Raw genomic sequence first — 20622 nt, forward strand, 5'->3', positions numbered from 1 at the left:
GGTAACTGAAAAGTGGCTTGACAAGTTGGTGTGGCATACACGTCCTAGTGCTGGGGAGACCACTGCCAACTTTGGTTCGTGTGGAGCATCATTCAGCAAAGTTGAGTAGCTCCTACAAGTAAGGGCTCCAAGGTACAGTTCAGGTTGGAGCAGTACATGGCAGTACAGTGGCACATCTCTGAAGCTCTCTTGTTCTTCAGTTTTTGAAGAACATATCTAGATGTTATGGTTATGAATCAAGCATCAAAAGCAAGCTCAGTATAACAGATGTAGAGACAGACGATTCTTCAGGCAGCCTGGAACAATAACTGAGGTCTGAACAGCCCCATTCATCAGTAAGGTGTTAACCCACATGCTAAATTTAAATCTCAAAACTATTTCATGCCTAAGTAATGTGGGGATCAGATATGCACAATTTGTGAGCAACACCTAATTGAGGCCACAAGAAGGGAGCATTTTTGTACCACGCTCTCCTCTACCCCACTCCCAATTAAGCAGCCAAGCAGCACTCAGAGCACACAACTGTACTTTGATCATGTGCACAAACTCACTCAGACAAGTTTGGAAGATAGTCACCCTCCATCTCCCCCCCACATTCAAATGCATGTGTGGGTACAGGAAATGGAATTGAGGGGCACCATGGTTGTGGCCCAACCACTTTTTGGACAGAACAAATCTGAGTGACAGCTGACCCCATGCACCAGGTTGCAATGCAACTCAGATTGTGTAGAGCAGTGGCTCTCAAGCAGGGGCCCAGGAGCAGGTTTCAGAAAATAAAACGAGAGCAGGACAGGCATTAGACTCATTGGGGCCCAGGGTAGAAAGTTGAAACTTGAGCCTTGCTGCTTGGGGCTGAAACCAAAGCCCAAGCAACTTCGCTTTGCAGGGCCTGGGGCAATCGCCCTGCTTGCTACCCCTGCCCTAATGCCAACCCAGGCTTTTAATTTACTGGAGATGCAGGAAAAGTGTTGTTGTGCTATAAAAATTCAGTGGGCCACTGAATTTTTATAGCACATCATGGGGGCTCAGAAAGGTTGAGAACCCCTAGTGTAGGGGTTCATGGGTCAAAGGTCAGGCTGCTGTTGGGAGTAGCTGAATGGTAAAGGGGGGGGAGATTTGCCCCCACCTTTAAATGGGGCTCCACAGCCCTTAGGTGTGGAGAAAGGTTGCACAACTGTCTTCCAGTTTTAAGCAGAGGTACTTCCATCTCCAGGGGCAAGGATCTGGCTCTTTATACAAGCTCTAAATTCAGAAGAGCTGAGAATAGCTTTCATTATGATGTGTGAAGGATTGAGGACCCATATCCTCTGTGTACTTCTCCAAATCTCAGTCTGAATACACACCTTCTAGCCAGCGATCATTACAGGAAAACAAATCCTGAGAGGTCTGCTTGGAGGTTTCCCTGGTGACATCCTAGCCATATGTGCCCTAATAGGCAGCAGCAACTATGGCAGACTGAAACTACCCAGTGTTTTTATCTGACAACTTCTTATGGTGTGCAGACCTTTCTTCCTAAGGGATTTAGTGTTTTCTTCACAAGCCCACAATGTTCAGATTGAGCTGCATCTTTGTAGAGAGGTTCTGTACAATCTGAGTCTCTAAAGGTTAGCTAGGAAAAATACCAGGCAGTGAAGCACCAAGTGCTAGTCTCCTTGCTCACAATAGGACACGACAGGGAAAACGAGCAGAGATTCAGCCCAAGCCTGAAGGGGGGCTGGCAGAAATCATAGCAAAGTAAGGTACATTATAGAAGAGAGCTGAGCCCAAGTGCTTATGCCAATTCCTTACCATAAATAGTTAATTCAAACTTTGGTTTTCCAACCACCATTCCTGTCAGTCTAAGAAGAGCGCTGTGCTCACTCCCCTACTCCAGAGCAGCAGCAGCAAGTGCAACAGCACGGAACCGCGGCTCACGCTGGACCAGCCTTCCCCGCCGAGAGCGGTGCCTCCGGGCTCCCCCGCCCCACGCTGACAGCTGCTCTCACCCGAGAAGCTGGAGACCGTCCGAGCCCAGGGCCTCTGCGCCATGCCGAGCGGCGCCCGGCAGGGGTGACCCACCCGCAGCCAGCGCTGCCGGCCCGCCCCCCAGCCGCGGGTGGGGGAGGCACAGAGAGCCCGGACTCGCGACCGGCTCATCCTGCCCCGCCGGCCGGGCCCCTCTCCGCCCCGCCGGCAGTGCGAGCCCCTCACCCACCGCCGGTAGATCCGCAGGGACCGCCAGCCCTCCCCTCAGCAGCGCCGCGGGCCCTCGGGGCACAGCCATGACCAAGCATCCTCCGGCCCCGACCGGCCCTCACCTGGCGGGCTCGCCCTCCTGCCGCTGCCAACAGGTGCCGCTGCCCCGGCCGGGCCGGGCGTGTCTGCGCCGGGGCGGCCGGGCCGGGAGGGGGCTCCGCCGCGGCTGCAGCTCCGGGCTCCTCCGCGAACGTGTGAAACCACGTGAGGGGGCGGCCCGCCTGGCGCTGCGGGGACCGGCCCTTAAAGGGGCCGAGCGTGGAGCGCCCCGCCAGGACCCCGCCCCACCGCTGCGGGAAGCTAGAGCCGTCCCGCCCCCCAGCCGGCGCCGGGACACCGGAGCCAGGCGCCCCCACCCCCTCACCACCCCGGAGCCGCCAGCCCCCGCAAACTCCCCAGCTGGAGCGCGCCGGGCAGGGCGGCAGGCTGCTCCCCTCCAGACACGCAGCCGGGTCCCACAGCCCGTGCACGCCACGCCAGCAGCACCGCGAAGACGGGAGCCCGGGCCCGGGCCACTGGACGTTGCGCAGCGAGGGTGGAAGCTCACACGCACTCTACTGGCCCAGCACCACAGCTCGCAGCCGGGCTGCAGGAGGAGCTAGAGGGCGGGTCTCGCTGCCCCAGCGAGCCGCTGACGCCGGCACCTGCTGGCCATTGCACCCCACGCCCCCCGCAGAAACTTCCGCAGAGCGAGAGCGGCAAACTGGCGCGGTCAGAGCCCAGCGGGTCTGGCTGCGCCACTGGTGCCCGGGACCCTCTCCGCGGGGAGCAGCGCCCGAGACCTCCCTCGCCAGTCCCGCCCACCGCGAGCCAGGGGGGCTGGGCAGGACTCAGACACAGCGCGGGGGGGGGGGTGACATCTGCCCCCCGCCAGAGCAGCCACCCCCCACCTTCTACCTACCACCAACACTTCGTCACGAGGAGTCTCGCGCGCCGCCCCCTCCCGTGAAAGCCAACACGCGGTTCCGCGCCGGCCAGCACGTGCCGCCCCGCCCCCGGGGCTCGGCGGGGGGAGGGGCGCGGCGGACTCACCAGAGAGAAGGCCATGGGGCTGGGCGGCTGGGGTCGCTGCGGGGCGGGTGGGGCTGGCTGGTCTCTCGCACCAGCAGCAACGGGCGCCGCTTGGCCCCGGAGGGTTTTATAGCCGCCCGCGCAGGCGGTGCCCGCTTCTCGGCGCCCAGGGGGCGTCGCCAAAGGGCGGGGCCGGGCGGCCCGCCCACACCCGTCGCGCCCGTCGCGGGGCCCCAGCCCCGGGGAGTTTGCAGACTCTCCCTAAGGACTGTTAAAGGGAGCGCCGCGCGTTCTCGGGGCTGGCTCGGCAGCTGCGCAGGGGGGGAGCTAAGACTCCTGGGTTCTACCCTGCCTCTGGGAGAGGAGAGGGGAGGGGAGTGTTGCCTAGTGGTTGGGGCTGTGAGCCCAGATTTCTGGGCTCCGTCCTAGCTCAGGGAGGGGAGTGGGAGCTATTGGTTAGCATAAGGGTCCTGGGACTCAGGACTCCTGGGTTCTGTGCCAGCTCTAGAGGGGACTAGGAGCTAGGACTTCTGTAATCCATTCCCTGTCACCCCTCACTGTGCTTTGTTCTTCACACCATGGCCTGGGCTATGTGTGCAGTCACATGGGAAAGCTGAGGTACTCGTGAAATATCAGGATTGCTAGGAATTTGCATTGTATGGTTTAGAAATCCACAGCATCACAGGGGCATTTTGGCAGGAGCCCACCACCTAATTTTATTTCAATAAAATGCAGCCAAGTTGCAATGACCCTCGCTCATCTTTAACATGACAGTGCAGCCTGCAGAGAGGCCAGGTGCCAGAGGGAAATGCCCTGAACCAATGGGCAGGCAGGAAAATTCTGCATGGATCCATAGCAGGATTCAGCCCTCAGTGACTATAGGCTTGTCTTCACATACAGTGCTATGGCGGTGCAACTGTACCTGTGCAGCTGTAGCACTTTAGTGTAGATGCTACTATGCAGATGGGAGAGCTTCTCCCATCAGCATAGTTAATCCACCCCCCTGGGAGGTGGTAGCTCTCCTGTTGACATAGCACTGTCTACACAAGGGGTTAGGTCAGTACAACTATGTCAGTCAGGGGTGTGGATTTTTCACACGCCGAAACAACGTAGTTGTACCAATATAAGTGTGTAGTGTAGAGTGGCCTCTAAAATATATTTTTAAGTTTAAGGAAAATGACCAGTTAAGTGTTCAAAGTCCAACCTGTGCACATCTAGCAAGCATTGACTTCAATCCCCTAATCCTCCAAAGTCTTAAGCACAAAAGTAACTTTACAAAGCCATTGTGGGTAGTCGTGTATCAGATTACTCTGAGGGTCTGGATCTCAGATGGAATAGACTTTACTGGAGCTAATGCCAATTCACACCAGCTGAGAGTCTGGCACCATGTTAAATCCACAGGATTGGGGCCCAGGTTGTAATACTGTGCTCTATTGTATCTGTGCATTGACTGTGTTAGTTAACTGACTATTCTTGTCTGGTTTGTTGAAAATATTTTTTTATTTGGTTTTGATTGTTTGGGCCTTTCTGGAGATGCCTAATATAATCTACTATTTAACTGTAAGTACACTGGTTGTTTTTCACCCTTTTCTTTAAAATTTCATTTCACTGCTAACACTGGTGGTAGTAACATCAAGAACAGTATAGACAGGCATTTTAAGTACCATGCTATTCAACTCAGCTAGAAGCGTATCTGCATAATATGCTGCTTAAAAAGCCATTGGTACCCTAGCATTCCTAGTTTTGCTACAACCACTAACAAATTTTAGGAAAAAATTCTTAATATGAACAAGACATGTCTGAAATGAGAATGGTATAGGCAGGGGTCAGAGTGGGGAGAAAAACAGGTGCTTTTCCAAGCTCTACCCATAAAATGAACTCTGCCCGCATGAAATGCTGCTAACTATAGTTTGTGCAGATGTTCAAATTACAACTATGCCTGCAGGCTGTCTGGTCTCCATGTGCTCAGCTCCTCCTCACTGGGATCCAAGAACACCATCTTGGGCTCAGTGAGGCAGGTATGCCCCGGCCCACTGGGCTTCTTGACCTTCATTTCCCCATAGGTGAGGGGGGCTGAGCTGTCATTCAGAGGAGGTTGGGCAGATCTTAATACTATCATCCTGCATCTCCTTTCTAGCATGCCTTAATGAGTGGTGAAATAGTCCACAATGTTGACATTCAACATATATTACTAGGTGTATGAGTTAGCCACTAGTGAAATGAAAGAGGCAGTTCACATCTCTCAGAGCTATTTGTGGTTCCCCAGGCAGACTTCACTGCATCAGTTTCACTTAGTTCAGGTTTTCAAGGCTCTCAGCAACCTAATCAGCTAGAGATGTGGGGGAATTTGGGGAGGTTAGGCAGAGGGCAATGAATTAGATTCTGGAAAGTATGAACTTAAGGCATCATGAACTTGTATGCCACACTGCCACATTGCTCAAAGGAGAAATCTGTGGCCAGCTGGCAGCAGATGTAAGGGCAGTAAGAGAGTTTTTAAATGTATTAGGAACAAAAAGAATCCTGACAATGGTATTGGTCCATTACTAGTTGGAAATGGCGGAATTATCAATAATAATAATGCAGAAAAGGCAGAAGTATTCAATAATATTCCTGCTCAATATTTGGGGAAAAAGCATGACATAGTCATGTCCTGTGATGATGATGATGAAACACTTTCTGCTCCAGTAGTAACTCAGGAGGATGTTAACAGCAGCTACCAGTGTTGGACATTTTTAAATCGGGAGGTCTGGCTAATTTGCATTGGAGAGTTTTAAAAGAGCTGGTTCAGCAGCTGTACCATTAATGTTGCTTTTCAATAACTCTTGGAACACTGGGGAAGTTACAGAAAACTGGAAGAAAGCTAATATACCAATATTTTAAAAGGGTAAATGGGACAACATGGATAATGTTAGGCTTGTCAGCCTGGCAGATCCTGGGGAAGATAATGAATCAGCTAATACAGGACTTGATTAATAAAGAATTAAAAGAGGATAATATGATTAATGCCAATCAACATGGGTTTATGGAAATAGATCCCATCAAATTAACTCAATTTTTTCCCATAGATTACCAGTTTGGTTGATAAATGTGTAGTGTTGCTATAATAGACTTCTGTAAGACATTTGTCTTTGTACTGCATGACATTTTGATGACAAAACTAGAACAATACAAAATTGACATGGCACATATTAATGGATTAAAAACTAGCTAACTGCCAGGTCTCAACATATAATTGTAAACAGGGAGTCATGACTGAGCGAGTGTGTTTCTAGTGGGGATCCGCAGGGATCAGTTCTTGGCCCTATGCTATTTAACATTTTTGTCAATGACCTGGAAGAAAACATAAAATCATCCCTGATAAAATTTGCTGTCCGGGAGTGGTAGAAAATGAAGAGGGCAGAGAGATCTGGATCGCTAGGTAAGGCAAGCAAACAATATGCATTTAATACAGACAAATGTAAAGTCATACATCTAGGAACAAAAAATGTTGGCCATACTTACAAGATAGGAGATTCTGTCCTGGGAAGCAGTGACTGAAAAAGATTAGGTCATTGTAGACAATCAGCTGAACATGAACTCCCAGTACGACACTGTAGCCAAAAGGACTAATGTGATTCTTGGGTGCATAAACGGGAATCTTGAGTAGGAGTGGAGAGGTTATTTAACTTCCGTATTTGGCACTGATGTGGCTGCTAGAATAATGTGTCCAGTTCTGATGTCCACAATTCAAGAAGGATGTGGAATAATTGGAGATGATTCAGAGAAGAGCCAGGGAGAATGATTAAAGGATTAGAAAACATGCTTTTTAGTGATAACTCAAGGAGCTCAATCTATTTAGCATAGCAAAGGGAAGGTTAAGGGGTGACTTGATCTTGGTCTATAATTAAAATTCAATGTTGGTAAATGCAAAGTATTGCACATTGGAAAACATAATCCCAACTATACATATAAAATGATGGTCTAAATTAGCTGTTACCTCTCAAGAAAGAGGAGACTAAGGGGGGACATGATAGAGGTATATAAAATCATGAGTGATGTTGAGAAAGTGGATAAGGAAAAGTTATTTACTTATTCCCATAATACAAGAACTAGGGGTCACCAAATGAAATTAATAGACAGCAGGTTTAAAACAAATAAAAGGAAGTTCTTCTTCACGCAGTGCACAGTCAACTTGTGGAATTCCTTACCTGAGGAGGTTGTGAAGGCTAGGACTATAACAATGTTTAAAAGGGGACTGGATAAATTCATGGTGGCTAAGTCCATAAATGGCTATTAGCCAGGATGGGTAAGAATGGTGTCCCTAGCCTCTGTTCGTCAGAGGATGGAGATGGATGGCAGGAGAGAGATCACTTGATCATTGCCTGTTAGGTTCACTCCCTCAGGGGCACCTGGCATTGGCCACTGTCGGTAGACAGATACTGGGCTAGATGGACCTTTGGTCTGACCCGGTACGGCCTTTCTTATGTTCTTATGTTCTTATGTTATCTTGAAGTCATTGTGGATAGTTCTCTGAAAACATCCACTCAATGTGCAGCAGCAGTCAAAAAAGCTAACAGAATATTGGGACTCATTAAGAAATGGATAGATAATAAGAAAATATCATATTTCCTCTATATAAATCCATGGTACGCCCACATCTTGAATACTGTGTGCAGATGTGGTCGCCCCATCTCAAAAAAAGATATATTGGAATTGGAAAAGGTTCAGAAAAGGGCAACAAAAATGATTGGGGTATGGAATGGCTTCCATTTGAGGAGAGATTAATAAGACTGGAACTCTTCAGCTTGGAAAAGAGATGATTTAAGGGGGACTATGATAGAGGTCTATAAAATCATGACTGGTGTGGAGAAAGTAAATAAGGAAGTGTTATTTACTCCTCATAACCCAAGAACTAGGAGTCACCAAATGAAATTAATAGGCAGCAGGTTTAAAACAAACAAAAGGAAGTATTTCTTCATGCACAGTCAGTCTGTGGAACTCCTTGCCAGAGGATGTTGTGAAGGCTAAGACTATAACAGGGTTCCAAAAAGAACTAGATAAATCCATGGAGGATAGGTCCATCAATGGCTATTAGCCAGGATGGGCAGGGATGGTGTCCCTGGCCTCTGTTTGCCAGAAGCTGGGAATGGGCAATGGGATGGATCACTTGATGATTACCTGTTCTGTTCATTCCCTCTGGGGCACCAGTAATTTGCCACTGTCGGAAGACAGGATATTGGGCTAAATGGACCTTTGGTCTGACCCAGTATGGCTGTTCTTATGTTCTTATAAGTACCTAGGTGGGGAACTACTATTTGTTAATGGCTTCTTTAATCTAGCAGACAAAGGTATAACAAAATCCAATGGCCGAAAGTTGGAGCTGGACAAATTTAGTCTGGAAACAAGCCTAATAAGGTGTAAATGTTTACCAGTGAGGGTAATTAATCATTGGAACAACTTACCAAAGGTTGTGGTGGATTCTCCATCACTGGCAATTTGTAAATCAGGACTGGGTGTTTGTCTAAAAGATCTGCTCTAGTTCAAACAGGAACAGGTGTCTGGCCTGTTTTATGCAGGAGGTCAGACTAGAAGATCACATTGGTCCCTTCTGGCCTCGGAATCTACAAATCTGAGCCCTCTACATTACCAAGTAGGGATTTCTAGGCTGCAGCTCTCTTGGGGTGCTGATGAAGCGAAACTCCAAAGAGACTTAATTTGACCCTTTGCCGTTTGAAATGCTGTATCCCATAATGCTTTATGGGAATATGACATAACTGGAATATTTTTTGTGCTGCCTGTGGCATGTAACATATCTCTGTAAAGGTTATGGTCTGCTGTATCTATTCATCTTATTTGTACACATATATAGTTTTGTACTTGAGGTTAAGAGTATTGGTTGTATACCTGCTTGATTTCTAAGTAAGCTTTGTGAAGCATTTGGTCAGCTTCTTTAGGAAGGAATTCGCAAGGTTAAGTACCCGATCAGGAAACACTTGGGGAACAATGCATCTTGGAATGCTCCAATCCACATAAGAAGTCTTCCTGGAGACATACAAGATACCATGTGGACAATGGCTTCTGCCTGTAAAGACTGTGAGTCATGCATGGACATGTGACTTGCCCAGGTGACTCCAAAACTCCATCTTGGATCTGGACTTTGGATAGGAGTGAGGAGGGGGGTCTCTACCCATAAGCGAAAGTCTAACCTCCTGGGAGACCCCTCCATTTGGTCTTCAGCTGGCTAAAGAGAGAGCATCTCCACCCCCTAGGATACTTGGAAGAAACTGGAACAAAGGGCAGTGACTGCAAGGGGAGTGAGTGATTGCTGGACCCAGGCTAAAAGGAGATTAGTCTGTAAAAGGGAGCATTCTGGAACTGGTGAGGATCTTATTTGTATTTAGTTTGATTAGACATAGATTTACGTGTTCTATTTTATTTTACTTGGTAGTTCACTTTGTTCTATCTGTTACTACTTGGAACCACTTAAATCCTACTTTCTGTATTTAATAAAATCACTTTTTACTTATTAATTAACTCAGAGTATGTATTAATACCTGGGGGAGCAAACAACTGTGCATCTCTCTCTATCAGTGTTATAGAGAGCGAACAATTTATGAGTTTGACCTGTATAAGCTTTAGACAGGGTACAATGGATTTATTTGGGTTTAGACCCCATTGGGAGTTGGGCATCTGAGTGTTTGGAGAAGTAATTCAGACCCTGGGTCTTTGTTGGAGCAGATGGGAGTGTCTGGCTCAGCAAGACAGGGTGCTGGAGTCCCGAGCTGGCAGGGAAAGCAGGGGGCAGAATTAGTCTTGGCACATCAGGTGGCAGCTCCCAGGGGGTTTCTGTGATCCAACCCATCACACCGTTGACTTCAATGGGAGCAGGAAAGGGCCCCAAGTGAAAAGAAGCACTTGGTCTCAAAGTGGCACTGGAGAGAATTCCCCAATCTCTTAGAACCAAAGGCTGTTTACTTTTCTTGTTTCTAATAACTCCCTTCGTGCTTTTGCTAAACCTCCAAGGCAGTTGAACAAGGGAGCAGCCCATCTTCACAGACTGCTTGATCCTGCAGTTGCAAGGACTGGAATTGCCAGTAGCCTAGTTTCATGGCCGCAAACTGTGATGTCCTGAATACAGGGCCTGTGATTTCACAAAGCAGTGATGCAGAAAGAGAAGCTGAGTTGGGAAGAGAGAGGGGCTGGCTCTTTTACTAGCACAGAGGTTGCAGAGGAAAACTAGGAACTCAGCAGCAGTATGTCTGAATAGTTTCTCATATCAAGGTTGTCCAGATGTGACAGTCCCTCTTTAAGTTAGCAAGGAGTTGTCCGCTCTGCCTCAGGAAATGCATCGGAGGGGCACCCGGGAAGGAGCACAGCATTCATTGGCATTAGCGAAAGAGCATCATTTGGGGGCAGAGCCTGTCTGCTGCCATGTCAACCGCTGCTAGAAGGAGAGAGAGGAGAATTCTCACCACCGTTCATGCTAACGAGGCCACTCTAGCATGGTCCAACCCCCTGAAGTCACTGGGGAGAAGAGTCTCCCCAGAGCTTACTCCAGAGCAATAGCAAAAAGCTGCTCAAGAAATGCAGTGCGACGTAAGAACTAAAGGCATCAAAAGACAGATTAAAAACATTGCCCTGTAATCTCTTGTTCTCAGTGTTCTGTTTGTATGGGCCACTTGGTGCTGAGAGCTTCTGAAATCTTACAAACTCAGTGACATCGGACTGGGTCAGTGCTTGGGGGGAACCCCTTAGTAGCTGCAGGAAGGTGCTGCTGTTTTAGGAGGGGGCACTCATTTTTTTTTGGCAGGGAGGAATGCCCCCACTGTCTGGTGTCAGGGGGCATTGAGTGAGCTATAAAACTAAGGTCCTGACTGTTTAAAACCATTAAATTATATCCAGCCCTTTCAAGAAGAGTGTGGGTGCTATGGACAAATTCGAGCTTGCAAATTCCATCCCCCAGTTAGCATTCTCCTCTGCTTCCTGCCCACGGCATTACTGAGCAACAGTAAGCAGGTCTGTACTTCGGGCAGTGCGTTACCTGCAGACAAAGAGATCCTTGGCTAGCTTACCTGTTTGTGAAGACCTTTCAGTTGAACAATGTTGTATGAATGTAAGATTCTAATATTGTCATGTCCACACCTACAATCTTAAATTTATATGCAGATTTTTATGCTGGGCATTTAATAAATAATAATAATATTATAATACTTTGCCCAACTATAGCACCTTCTGTCTGAAGATCCCAAAGTGCCAATGAGCTACACCTCATATCTCCCCTCCTCATGTGAGATATTGTCATCCTCATTGTACGTATGGGAAAACTGAGGCACAGAGAGAAAAAAGGACTTGTTCAAAGCCACAGAGACTAACTGACGGACATGGAGACAGAACCCAGTCTCCTGAATCCAAAGTCTGTGATTTAGTCACAAGACCATGATTTAGTTGCGGATTGGTCCTGCTTTGAGCAGGTGGTTGGACTAGATGCAGGTGGTTGGACTGGACCTCCTGAGGTCCCTTCCAAGCCTGATATTCTATGACCATCCTGGCTCTGTTTTATAAATTCCTGTTAGGGTGGATAGGAAACAACTAACCTGGGTATGAGGGGCATGTGCCAGGGCTGAGATTTGCTACCCCGCTGTAGTGTCCATCTGTTCATAGCCCTCATGGTTCCTTTGCCACTGGGCCTCTTATGTTCTGAGAACATTGCACTGAGCACCATGGGGCCCCTCATGTGTGGCTCACTCCCTCTCTAGCACAGTTCCTCCCCCCCAACCCCCCAGTGAGCTCACTCCCACCTTCCCAGCCCTCAAAGTAGCTGTTTGAAGACACTCCCAAGCAGGGGCCTGGTTCCCTCTCCTCACCTTCCTTCTTAACAGCCACCCACTCTTTAACAGGGTTCTGGGCTCCATGTCAGGTACTCCCCACATCCCAGCCCCTGCTGCAGCTACCTGTCACCTTCTGCCAGCTGCTTTCTGGGCAGGCCCTAGAAGCAGGGGATGGCAGCTGTTGGGATGCAAGGAGGTTCTGGTTGGGTAGTTGTACGGTGATGGTGACCTTCAGTGGGATTTAACATACCTGTGTCGGTGCCTGCAGACAGGGCAGTGCGCAGAGCCGCCTGTCTGCACCTACACATAGGAGCCAGAGAGGGGGCACATGCCGCTGTTTCCGGGAGCCGCCTGAGGTAAGCGCCACCCCGAGCCTGCACCCCTGACCCTCTTCCATGCCATAACCCCCTGCTCCAGCCCTGATCCCCTCCCACCCTTCAAACCCCTCATCCCTAGCCTGGAGAACCCTCCTGCACCCCAAGCCCCTCATCCCCAACCCCACCCCAGAGCCCTCACTCTCCCCACACCCAACCCCCTGACCCAGTGCAGAGCCCGCTCCTGCACCCTAAACCCCTCATTTCTGGCACCGCCCAGGGAACCTGCACCCCTAGCCTAGAGATGGTACCCCCTCCCACACCCTAACCCCTTGCGTCAGCCTGGAGCCCCCTCCGCTGCTCCAAACCCCTCAGCTCCACCCCCAGCCCAGAGCCCCTTCCTGCACCGCAAACTCCTCATCCCCAGCCCCACTCCAGAGCCCACATTCCCAGCCAGAGCCCTCACTCCCCCCATGCCCAACCCCCTGCCCCAGCCCTGATCCCCCTCCCACCGTCCACACTCCTCGGTCCCAGCCTGGAGCACCCTCCTCCACCACAAACCTCTCATTCTCAGCCCCACCCCAGAGTCTGCACCCCCAGCCCTCACCCGCTCCCACATCCCAACCCACTACCTCAGCCCAGAGCCCCTTCCCACACCCTGAACTCCAAATTTCTGGCCTCACCACAGAGCCCGCACCCCCGGCCAGAGCCCTCATCGCCTCCTGCACCCCAAGCCCTTGAGCCAGCCCGGTGAAAATGAGTGAGTGAGGGTGGGGAGAGTGAGTGACAGAGGGAGGGGTGATGGATTGAGCAGGAGCAGGGCCTCTGAGAAGGAGCGCAGCCTTGGAGGAGGGGCGGAGCAAGGGTGTTTGGTTTTGTGCGAGTAGAAAGTTGGCAACCCTACCTACAGCTCTCTCCTAGGCTTTATTGAAACTGCAGGTCAGTTGTGAGTGAAGTTACAACCTGTGAGTCCGATCAGCCCTCTGCTGCCTGCCTGGCACATTGTGCGGCTGCTCTCTGGCCACAGGACTGGGGTGCTGTCTGCTGGCTGGCAGAGAAGGACTCAGAAGGTGATGAGGGGGTTTGTGGTAGAGGTGCTGACCTGAGGTCCAGGGGACCCAGCTCAGTTCTCGGCCCTCACACAGACTCTCTGAGCTTGAGCGAGTCACTTTTACGTCTACACTGCAGAGTGAAGCTGGTCTCTTACATGGGGGTCAGCCCAAAACCCGGTACCATCTGCACACAGACCCCACACCCAGGCTGATATGTGCTTTGAGCCTGGCTGGCTCGCCCGCCTGGAGTACGCAGTACTGACAAATGCTCACTAGCCTTTCACATGGCATGGGGTTGCACAGGGCTTCAGGACTCATCTAGCGATACACAAGAAGCTCCAGCCCTCCCGAAGCTCAACCCTGCCAGAAACCAGCAGAGTCTCTCCCCTGCGCTCGCTGCTCTCACGGGGGGGGGGGGGGGGTTGGGGGGGAGGAGGAGGAGCAAAGACCCCAGAAGCTCAGGGCAGCTCTGCTCCCTTTCCCCTCCTGTAAGCAAGGGGGACAGGACGGTGCCTCTGCCTCCCCCGCCAGGCAGCACCCAGTTTGGGGAGGGCCAGAAGGGGATGGGGGCCCTGCTGCAGCCCTCCCAGCCTGGGAGAGTGAGGAGAATACCAGGAAGAGCAGAGGTGAGACTGATGACTGGAAAGGGGAGGATGGTGGGGGCTGAACTGTGAGGGTGGGGGCTGATGGGGGCTTAGCTGGTGGGAGAGCAGGATTAATTGCTGGTCGGGGCAGGCAGATGTGGGGTGACAACTTCTGCAGTGGGGGCCAATGTCCCCTCAACCCCCCTTCCCTTTATCTGAGGGAAGGGATCAGAAGGAGACCCCATCAACTAGAAGGCATGCAGGGGTGTAATCAGGAAGGCCAAAGCACAATTGGAGTTTCAGTTAGCAAGGGATGTGAAGGGTAACAAGAAGGGTTTCTACAGGTATGTTAGCAACAAGAAGTAGTACAGGGAAAGTGTGGGAACCTTACTGAATGGGGGAGGCAACCTAATGACAGATAAAAAGTTGAAGTACTCAATGCTTTTTTTGCCTCGGTCTTCACAAAGTCAGCTCCCAGGCAGCACAGTATGGGGAGGAGGTGAGCAGCCCTTAGTGGTGAAAGAACAGGTTAAGGACTGTTTAGAAAAGCTGGACATGCACAAGTCCATGGGTCCGGATCTAATGCATCCGAGGGTGCTGAGGAGGTTGGCCGATATGATTGCAGAGCCAGGGGCGGCTCTAGGCACCAGCAAAACAAGCTGGTGCCTAGGGCGGCATAATGTAGGGGGCGTCTCCTGCGGCCGGGGGGGGCGGGAGGTTGGGCCAGTGGACCTGCCGCAGTCATGCCTGCGGGAGGTCCACCGAGCCCCGGGACGACCGGACCTGCCGCAGGCATGACTGCGGAGGGGGCGCTCGTCCCGCGGCTCGGCTGGACCTCCCGCAGGCATGACTGCGGCAGCTCAAGCGGAGCCGCCGGAGCCGCGAACCGTCCGCAGCCGCGGGAGGTCCAGCCCAGCCGTGTGGGACCAGCGGTCCCTCTGCAGTCATGCCCGCGGGAGGTGCGCTGCTCCCGCGGCTCCGGGGCGCCTCCCGCGCATGACTGCTTGGGGCGGCCAAACACGTAGAGCCGCTCCTGTGCAGAGCCATTGGCCATTATCTTTGAAAACTTGTGGCAATTAGGGGAGGTCCCAGATGATTGGAAAAAGGCAAATATAGTGCCCATCTTTAAAAAAGGGAAGAAGGAGAATCTGGGGAACTACAGACCAGTCAGTGTCACCTCAGTCCCTGGAAAAATCATGGAGCAAGTCCTCAAAGAATCCATTTTGAAGCACTTGGAGGAGAGGAATGTGATCAGTGCCACTGACTTGAAGGTATAAATCATCCCCAAATCTGAAATAGTTGTGGATGAGGACAAAGTCACAAAGCTCAGCCACCAGGTTTGCCGTGACATTATTGGAGATACTGTTCCTGATGGCTTGCAGTCCATCTTTGTGCGGAATGTTGGTGTAGAGAGTTTCTGCATCCATAGTGGCTAGGATGGTTTTCTGGAAGATCACCAATGGATTGTAGTTTCCTCAGGAAGTCAGTGGTGTCTTGAAGATAGCTGGGAGTGATGGTAGCATAGGGCCTGAGGAGAGGGTCCACATAGCCAGACAATCCTGCTGTCAGGATGCCAATGCCTGAGATGATGGGGCATCCAGGATTCCCAAGTTTATGGATCTTGGGTAGCAGATAGAATACCCCTAGTTGGGGCTCTAGGAGTGTGTCTGTGTAGATTTGTTCCTGTGCTTCTTCAGGGATTTTCTTGAGCAGATGGTGCAGTTTCTTTTGGTACCCCTCAGTGGGGTCAGAGGGTAACGGCCTGTAGAATGTGGTGAACTGCTGTCTGCATGCTTCTCTCCTCTTCCAGCCTCTTGGAGATACTCTTAGCCAGTTGGTGGTTTTGGGGGCATCTCCCCAAAGCATGCTCCTGGGTGTTCTCACACCGCACAGCAAGCAGAGCCCTGGTGTGCTCCTCCGGACAGTATGCTGTGCGCTGGGGAAAGCAACTCCAGGATCTTCTCATGCTGGCTGAACTGAGCTGGGCAGAAATTGAGCAGGCCATGTGGAATGAGGCGTTAAACACTAACTGGGTGTATATACATTGACATCCAGTGCATAGGAGGTGAGTGGGAAGTGAGTAGCAGAAGGACTCGAAAATACAGGCTCTCCCCTCCCCAACCCCCCAGCCTCTGGGGAATTGTGGGAATGCATTGGAGGTCTGTCACAACCTGAGCTCCATTACCCGGGCTTCAGCTGCACCCACACTGTGGCGCTAAAGTGAAACCTGGGATCTACCCTGCAAGCCAGCCGAAGCTCAAAGCACGCATGAACCCAGGTTAAAGAGGGTTTGTGTGTGGATGGCAGGGGGTTGGGCTAAAATCTGGGTCAGAGCCTTGAGTCTGCAGTGAAGACAAAGGTGGAGAGGAAGCAGGGGGCCAGGTCTTCTTGGGCACAGAGCGTGCTGCAGTGGCAGACGTGGGGGATTCTGAGCCAGCATGCTGCCTGCAGTTGTTTGTTCCTACACGTTAGGGAAACAGGACTGTGTGGCCAGCCATCATTACCAGGCTTGCACCAAAGAATAGACCTGACGTGTGGCATCAGTTTCTCCTCCTAATGGAAACAAACCTGCAGCCCCCAAATGCTGGCAAAGGGCTTGGGCTAAAGGGGCAACGGTCACATTTTTAAATGCACAGGGGCAGTCACAGTGCAGAGGGGCTTCTGTCAGCCTATCCTGCAGCTACATCTTCCAGAGGAGAGGAGCTGATCACAGAACCGTGGCAGCCATGGTCACAGGGCAGCTTTTGGACCTGGTTCATTCTGGAGCCTTTTCCCCTGAGCTAATCCTTTGCTGGGCAGATCCCAAGCTGCTCTTTCCCCACCTTGCCTGCTAGATCACCCAGAGGATGCTAATAGATCACCGCAGAGCACAGAGCCCTACCCCCATCATGTGAGAGGAGGTGGGCCCAGCAGCTGTGTTCCCCTGGGCTGTGCCTGCTCAGAGCTTGCAGCATTTTACAAGAGAAGCCAGAGAAGGATACATCAGCTCTTGGATGAGAAAACTCAGGTTCTGTTAGAAATTGAGTAGCTGATTCAATAGGTGGCGCTGTTTCCTCTGTGTCAGTACTGTGCTAATGCTCCAGGGTGAGGCTAGGGGGCACTATGCAGTGGAAAGAACTATACTTTGGAACTGACAAAAAAGTGAGGCTGAGACTATGGTGAAGTCATTATAGATCTTGGGAGACAGTGATGTTTTAGCCTAATTCACATTCCTCTTTCCTAAAATTCCCTCTGCAGTTTCAGTTGGAATGTGGGATTCTTCTTCACTTCCTGTCCTAAACTGTTGTGTTGTGTGCACTGTGGAATTGACTAGCGGGATGGAAAACATGATTATTATCATGATCTTCCAGCCCACACCACTCATTTTTCTTTTTAACTTTTTTTTTAAACTTTAAAAAAAATTACAAACCATCAAACAGCTTGAAAGATCATTCTTCCTGGACTGCAGGCATTCCAGCATTTTGTCAGCTTTCAGAAAAAAAAGTTGTCAAAGACCTTGTCCATTTTAGTTTGTTTCATTTTCTTTCCTAGATAACTCTTCACGGGAGTTGGGGACTTTACTGGCTTATCCCAAGATAGGATTTCTCTCTCTTTTGGACAACAAACCCTTTAATCTCTCTCTCTATTCCATCATAATTCTATTCCTGTCTTAGCCAGGTTGTAGACAGCTGCCTCTTAGACTTAACACCTGCCAATTGTTGGTACAGAGCAGACAATCCAAAGTGTATTAGACCAGCCTGCTCAAAATCCAGAGGGTAATAAATACAAAGCCCAGATAGCAAACATAGCTTATGTGGAGCAGCTAGCTCAGAATTAAGTCAGACATCCTCTGAGATTAGACAAGACAGTCAGTGACAGAGGAAAGCTCAGCATCTATCTGAGCACCAAAATAAGGGGCTGGCCTTTCAAAGAGCACTTTGTGTGGTGAACAATTTTGAAAGTCAGACCATTGGTGTCACACTGGGAGCTGAGCACATGGGAGATCTGCCCCTTATTTGGGGGCCTCCCTGGGTGCTGAGCTCCTTGAAAGGCAGACCTCACGTTACTGGTTTATCCCACAGAGCATGTAACGCTAACAGACTCTTGGCCTCTGTGCTCATTAAAGCCTCCCCTGAATTCTGCTATTTGAGGCTACGGAGCAAAGGGGCAGGTTCCAAAGCACTGTGCTTTGTTGGTATTTGTTCTGCAGGACGAAGTAGTGCAGGTGAGGTGCCCTCAGGAATAAAGTCCCTTTAACACCCAGGACCGGCTCCAGACCCCAGCGCGCCAAGCGCGCGCGCTTGGGGCGGCATTTTGCCGGCAGGGCGGCTCCGGCGGACCTTCCGCAGTCATGCCTGCGGGAGGTCCACCGGAGGCGCGGGACCAGCGGACCTCCCGCAGGCATAACTGTGGAGGGTTCGCTGGTCCCGCGGCTCGGGTGGACCTCCCGCAGGCATGACTGCGGAAGGTCCGCCGGAGCTGCCTGCCGCCCTCCCAGCGCACCCTCCGCAGGCGCGCCTGCAAGAGGTCCCACAGAGCCGCGGGACCGGCAGCGTGCCCCCTGCGGCATGCCGCCCTGCTTGGGGCGGCCAAATTACTAGAGCCGCCCCTGTTAACACCATTAATTCCTTGTGGCTCTGGCCTAAGATCTTGGTGGGGCTCATAAACTCTCAATCCCTCCCAGCCATTCCATGACCCACTTGTGGCCCCAGGATCCATGGGTCTTCACTCCAGCTTCCTTTAAGAGATGATCTCTCCTCCCAGCAGCATCCCTTCCCTGTTGGAGTCATAGAGTGAGCTGTCATTCTGTCCTCTCTTCTCCAGGAGTTTTCCATTGCTGGCTTTTTCAAGCATATCAAGTTCAGTGCTAAGCCACCCACCCCCGCTTTGTATCAAGTACTTTGGCGCATGCATGGAGGGTGTTTTGCATCCTTTAGCTTTAGCATGCAGTATTCTCTGCTGGCCTGAGTCTGTTGGGATGCCAGCCACAGACAGTGAGGCTCTCTTTTCTCTCCTGCTGGTTAATTGCCAGGCACACTTAGGGCCTGATTACACGTACACTTGCAGGGAGATAACTAGGGCTGGGCTACACCCCCACTGGAAGTGAAGTAACTAAATCTGTTTTTTTTCACATCTTTTGTTGTTTCAGTGAAAGTCTCTCTGTGGACACCCTTATTTTGGATGAAGACTGTCCTATTTGACTTTAATCTTTCTTTTTTGTATATCAATTGAAATAGGCCACTCTTAGTCCAAAATAGGTATCCAGTCCACCCAGGGACCTGCCCCCAAACAAAAAAAGGTGTGAGATAAAACTGGCTGAGGATGTGTCTACAGACAGAGATGCCCTAGTTTCACGCCTGGCAGGCTTTTAAGGTGATTTAGGTAAACCAGTGCAAAAGTTTGTGTGGATGCTTGTATTTCAGTTTAACGAGATTTATCTTGGATTAGCTTCAGTTGAAGCTCTGTGCCTCAATTTCCCATCTGTGAAGCAGGGCTAATAATTCTTCCTTCGTCTAAAGAATTGCTGCTTGGGGCAGGCACAGCCTCCGCCTGGGTGTTTGCAACAAGGACCTGATCACAGCGGGGGCCTCTCGCTGTTACTGGAATAGAAACCAACAGTCATGATAATTAATAGGGAATAAACAGCTCCCCTGAGCCAGTGAAAGCCCAGAGCAGGCTGGCTCCATGGCATGGGGGGAGCTGAGCCCCTTGTCAGGAGCTCCATGCACACCAGGGAACTAGCCAGGTTCTTGAAATAAAGGGTTTCAAATCCAAATCTCTGGCCTGGTTGCAGGCCACGTGGCCATGCTGGCCAGCCCAGGGAGCTGCCTCTAAAAGCCAGCTGGTCTGGTGGGCTGGATCCTGGGTGCAGGGGTGGGCACTACGTGACCCACACCCCTGGGGGGCACAGTATGGCCCTGCAGATGCATTGCCTTCTCCTCCCCTGCTGGGCGCCCCGATGCAGGCATGCTAGACAAGATCCGGCTCTGAGGGTTCTCATTTCTTACAGCATCTCGGCTTAGTCCTTAGTGCAACTGGGAGAGGCTGATAACTCCGGTAAGTGGCCCCACCTGCACCCAGAGTCTCTCAGCCCTGCAGAGTCTGTGCTGATCATTCCAGCTGGCTGCAGCCTCTGCTCAGCTTCCCTTTTAATCCTGGCCTGGCCTCCTTCAAGCTGGATACACCTTCACTGCCTGTTGGGCTCCCTGCAGGCTTCTGAGTCAGCCCTCGGCCTGGGCCTGATTCAGCTGTGGGAGCAGGCTGTCCTGTGGCTGTGCTAACTGTCCCCAGCTGTGGCAGAGAGCTGAGCCAGGCACAGGTGGGCCTGGACCAGAAAGAGCCCTATCCACCTGGGACACGCTGCCTCTGCCCTTCTTCGGGTCTCCCCCACCCTGTGCCTGGTGCTCGTATTAGATCATGAGCCCTTCAGGGCAGCACCTGACACAGGAGGTGCCTGAGCTGTTGGGGCCACTTCTGTAATACAAATAATAATAAACCCCTCTGGGATGGGGCTCCAAGGTGCTGTGGCCACACATGCAATCAAATCACTCCTGCTGTCCCCTGGCAGCTTGCCAGAGCTGGCCATCGCAGCCCTGGTAGCCGCAGCGTTGGGCAGTGTCCAGATGCCAGTTTTCACCTG

At 51.2% G+C, this 20622-nt stretch overlaps 1 protein-coding gene across 4 annotated transcripts in view; it reads right to left on the reverse strand.

The window, feature by feature from the left end:
* The window catches only part of CPEB1 (cytoplasmic polyadenylation element binding protein 1), a 79562-nt gene extending 76152 nt beyond the window's left edge, over positions 1-3410 (reverse strand). For 2 of the 4 annotated variants that reach the window (XM_039492859.1, XM_039492855.1), the window contains exon 1: positions 3268-3409. In XM_039492859.1, the coding sequence (XP_039348793.1) occupies positions 3268-3282 (15 nt within the window). In that variant the 5' untranslated portion in view covers positions 3283-3409. Of the gene's footprint in view, positions 1-3267 lie in introns of all 4 variants that reach the window. The other 2 variants (XM_039492858.1, XM_039492856.1) reach the window with 2 other exon arrangements.
* Between the last annotated feature and the right edge of the window lie 17212 nt (positions 3411-20622).

The sequence above is a fragment of the Mauremys reevesii genome, linkage group 10 (genome assembly GCF_016161935.1).
Source record: "Mauremys reevesii isolate NIE-2019 linkage group 10, ASM1616193v1, whole genome shotgun sequence".
In the NCBI taxonomy this organism is placed as follows: Eukaryota; Metazoa; Chordata; order Testudines; family Geoemydidae; genus Mauremys; species Mauremys reevesii.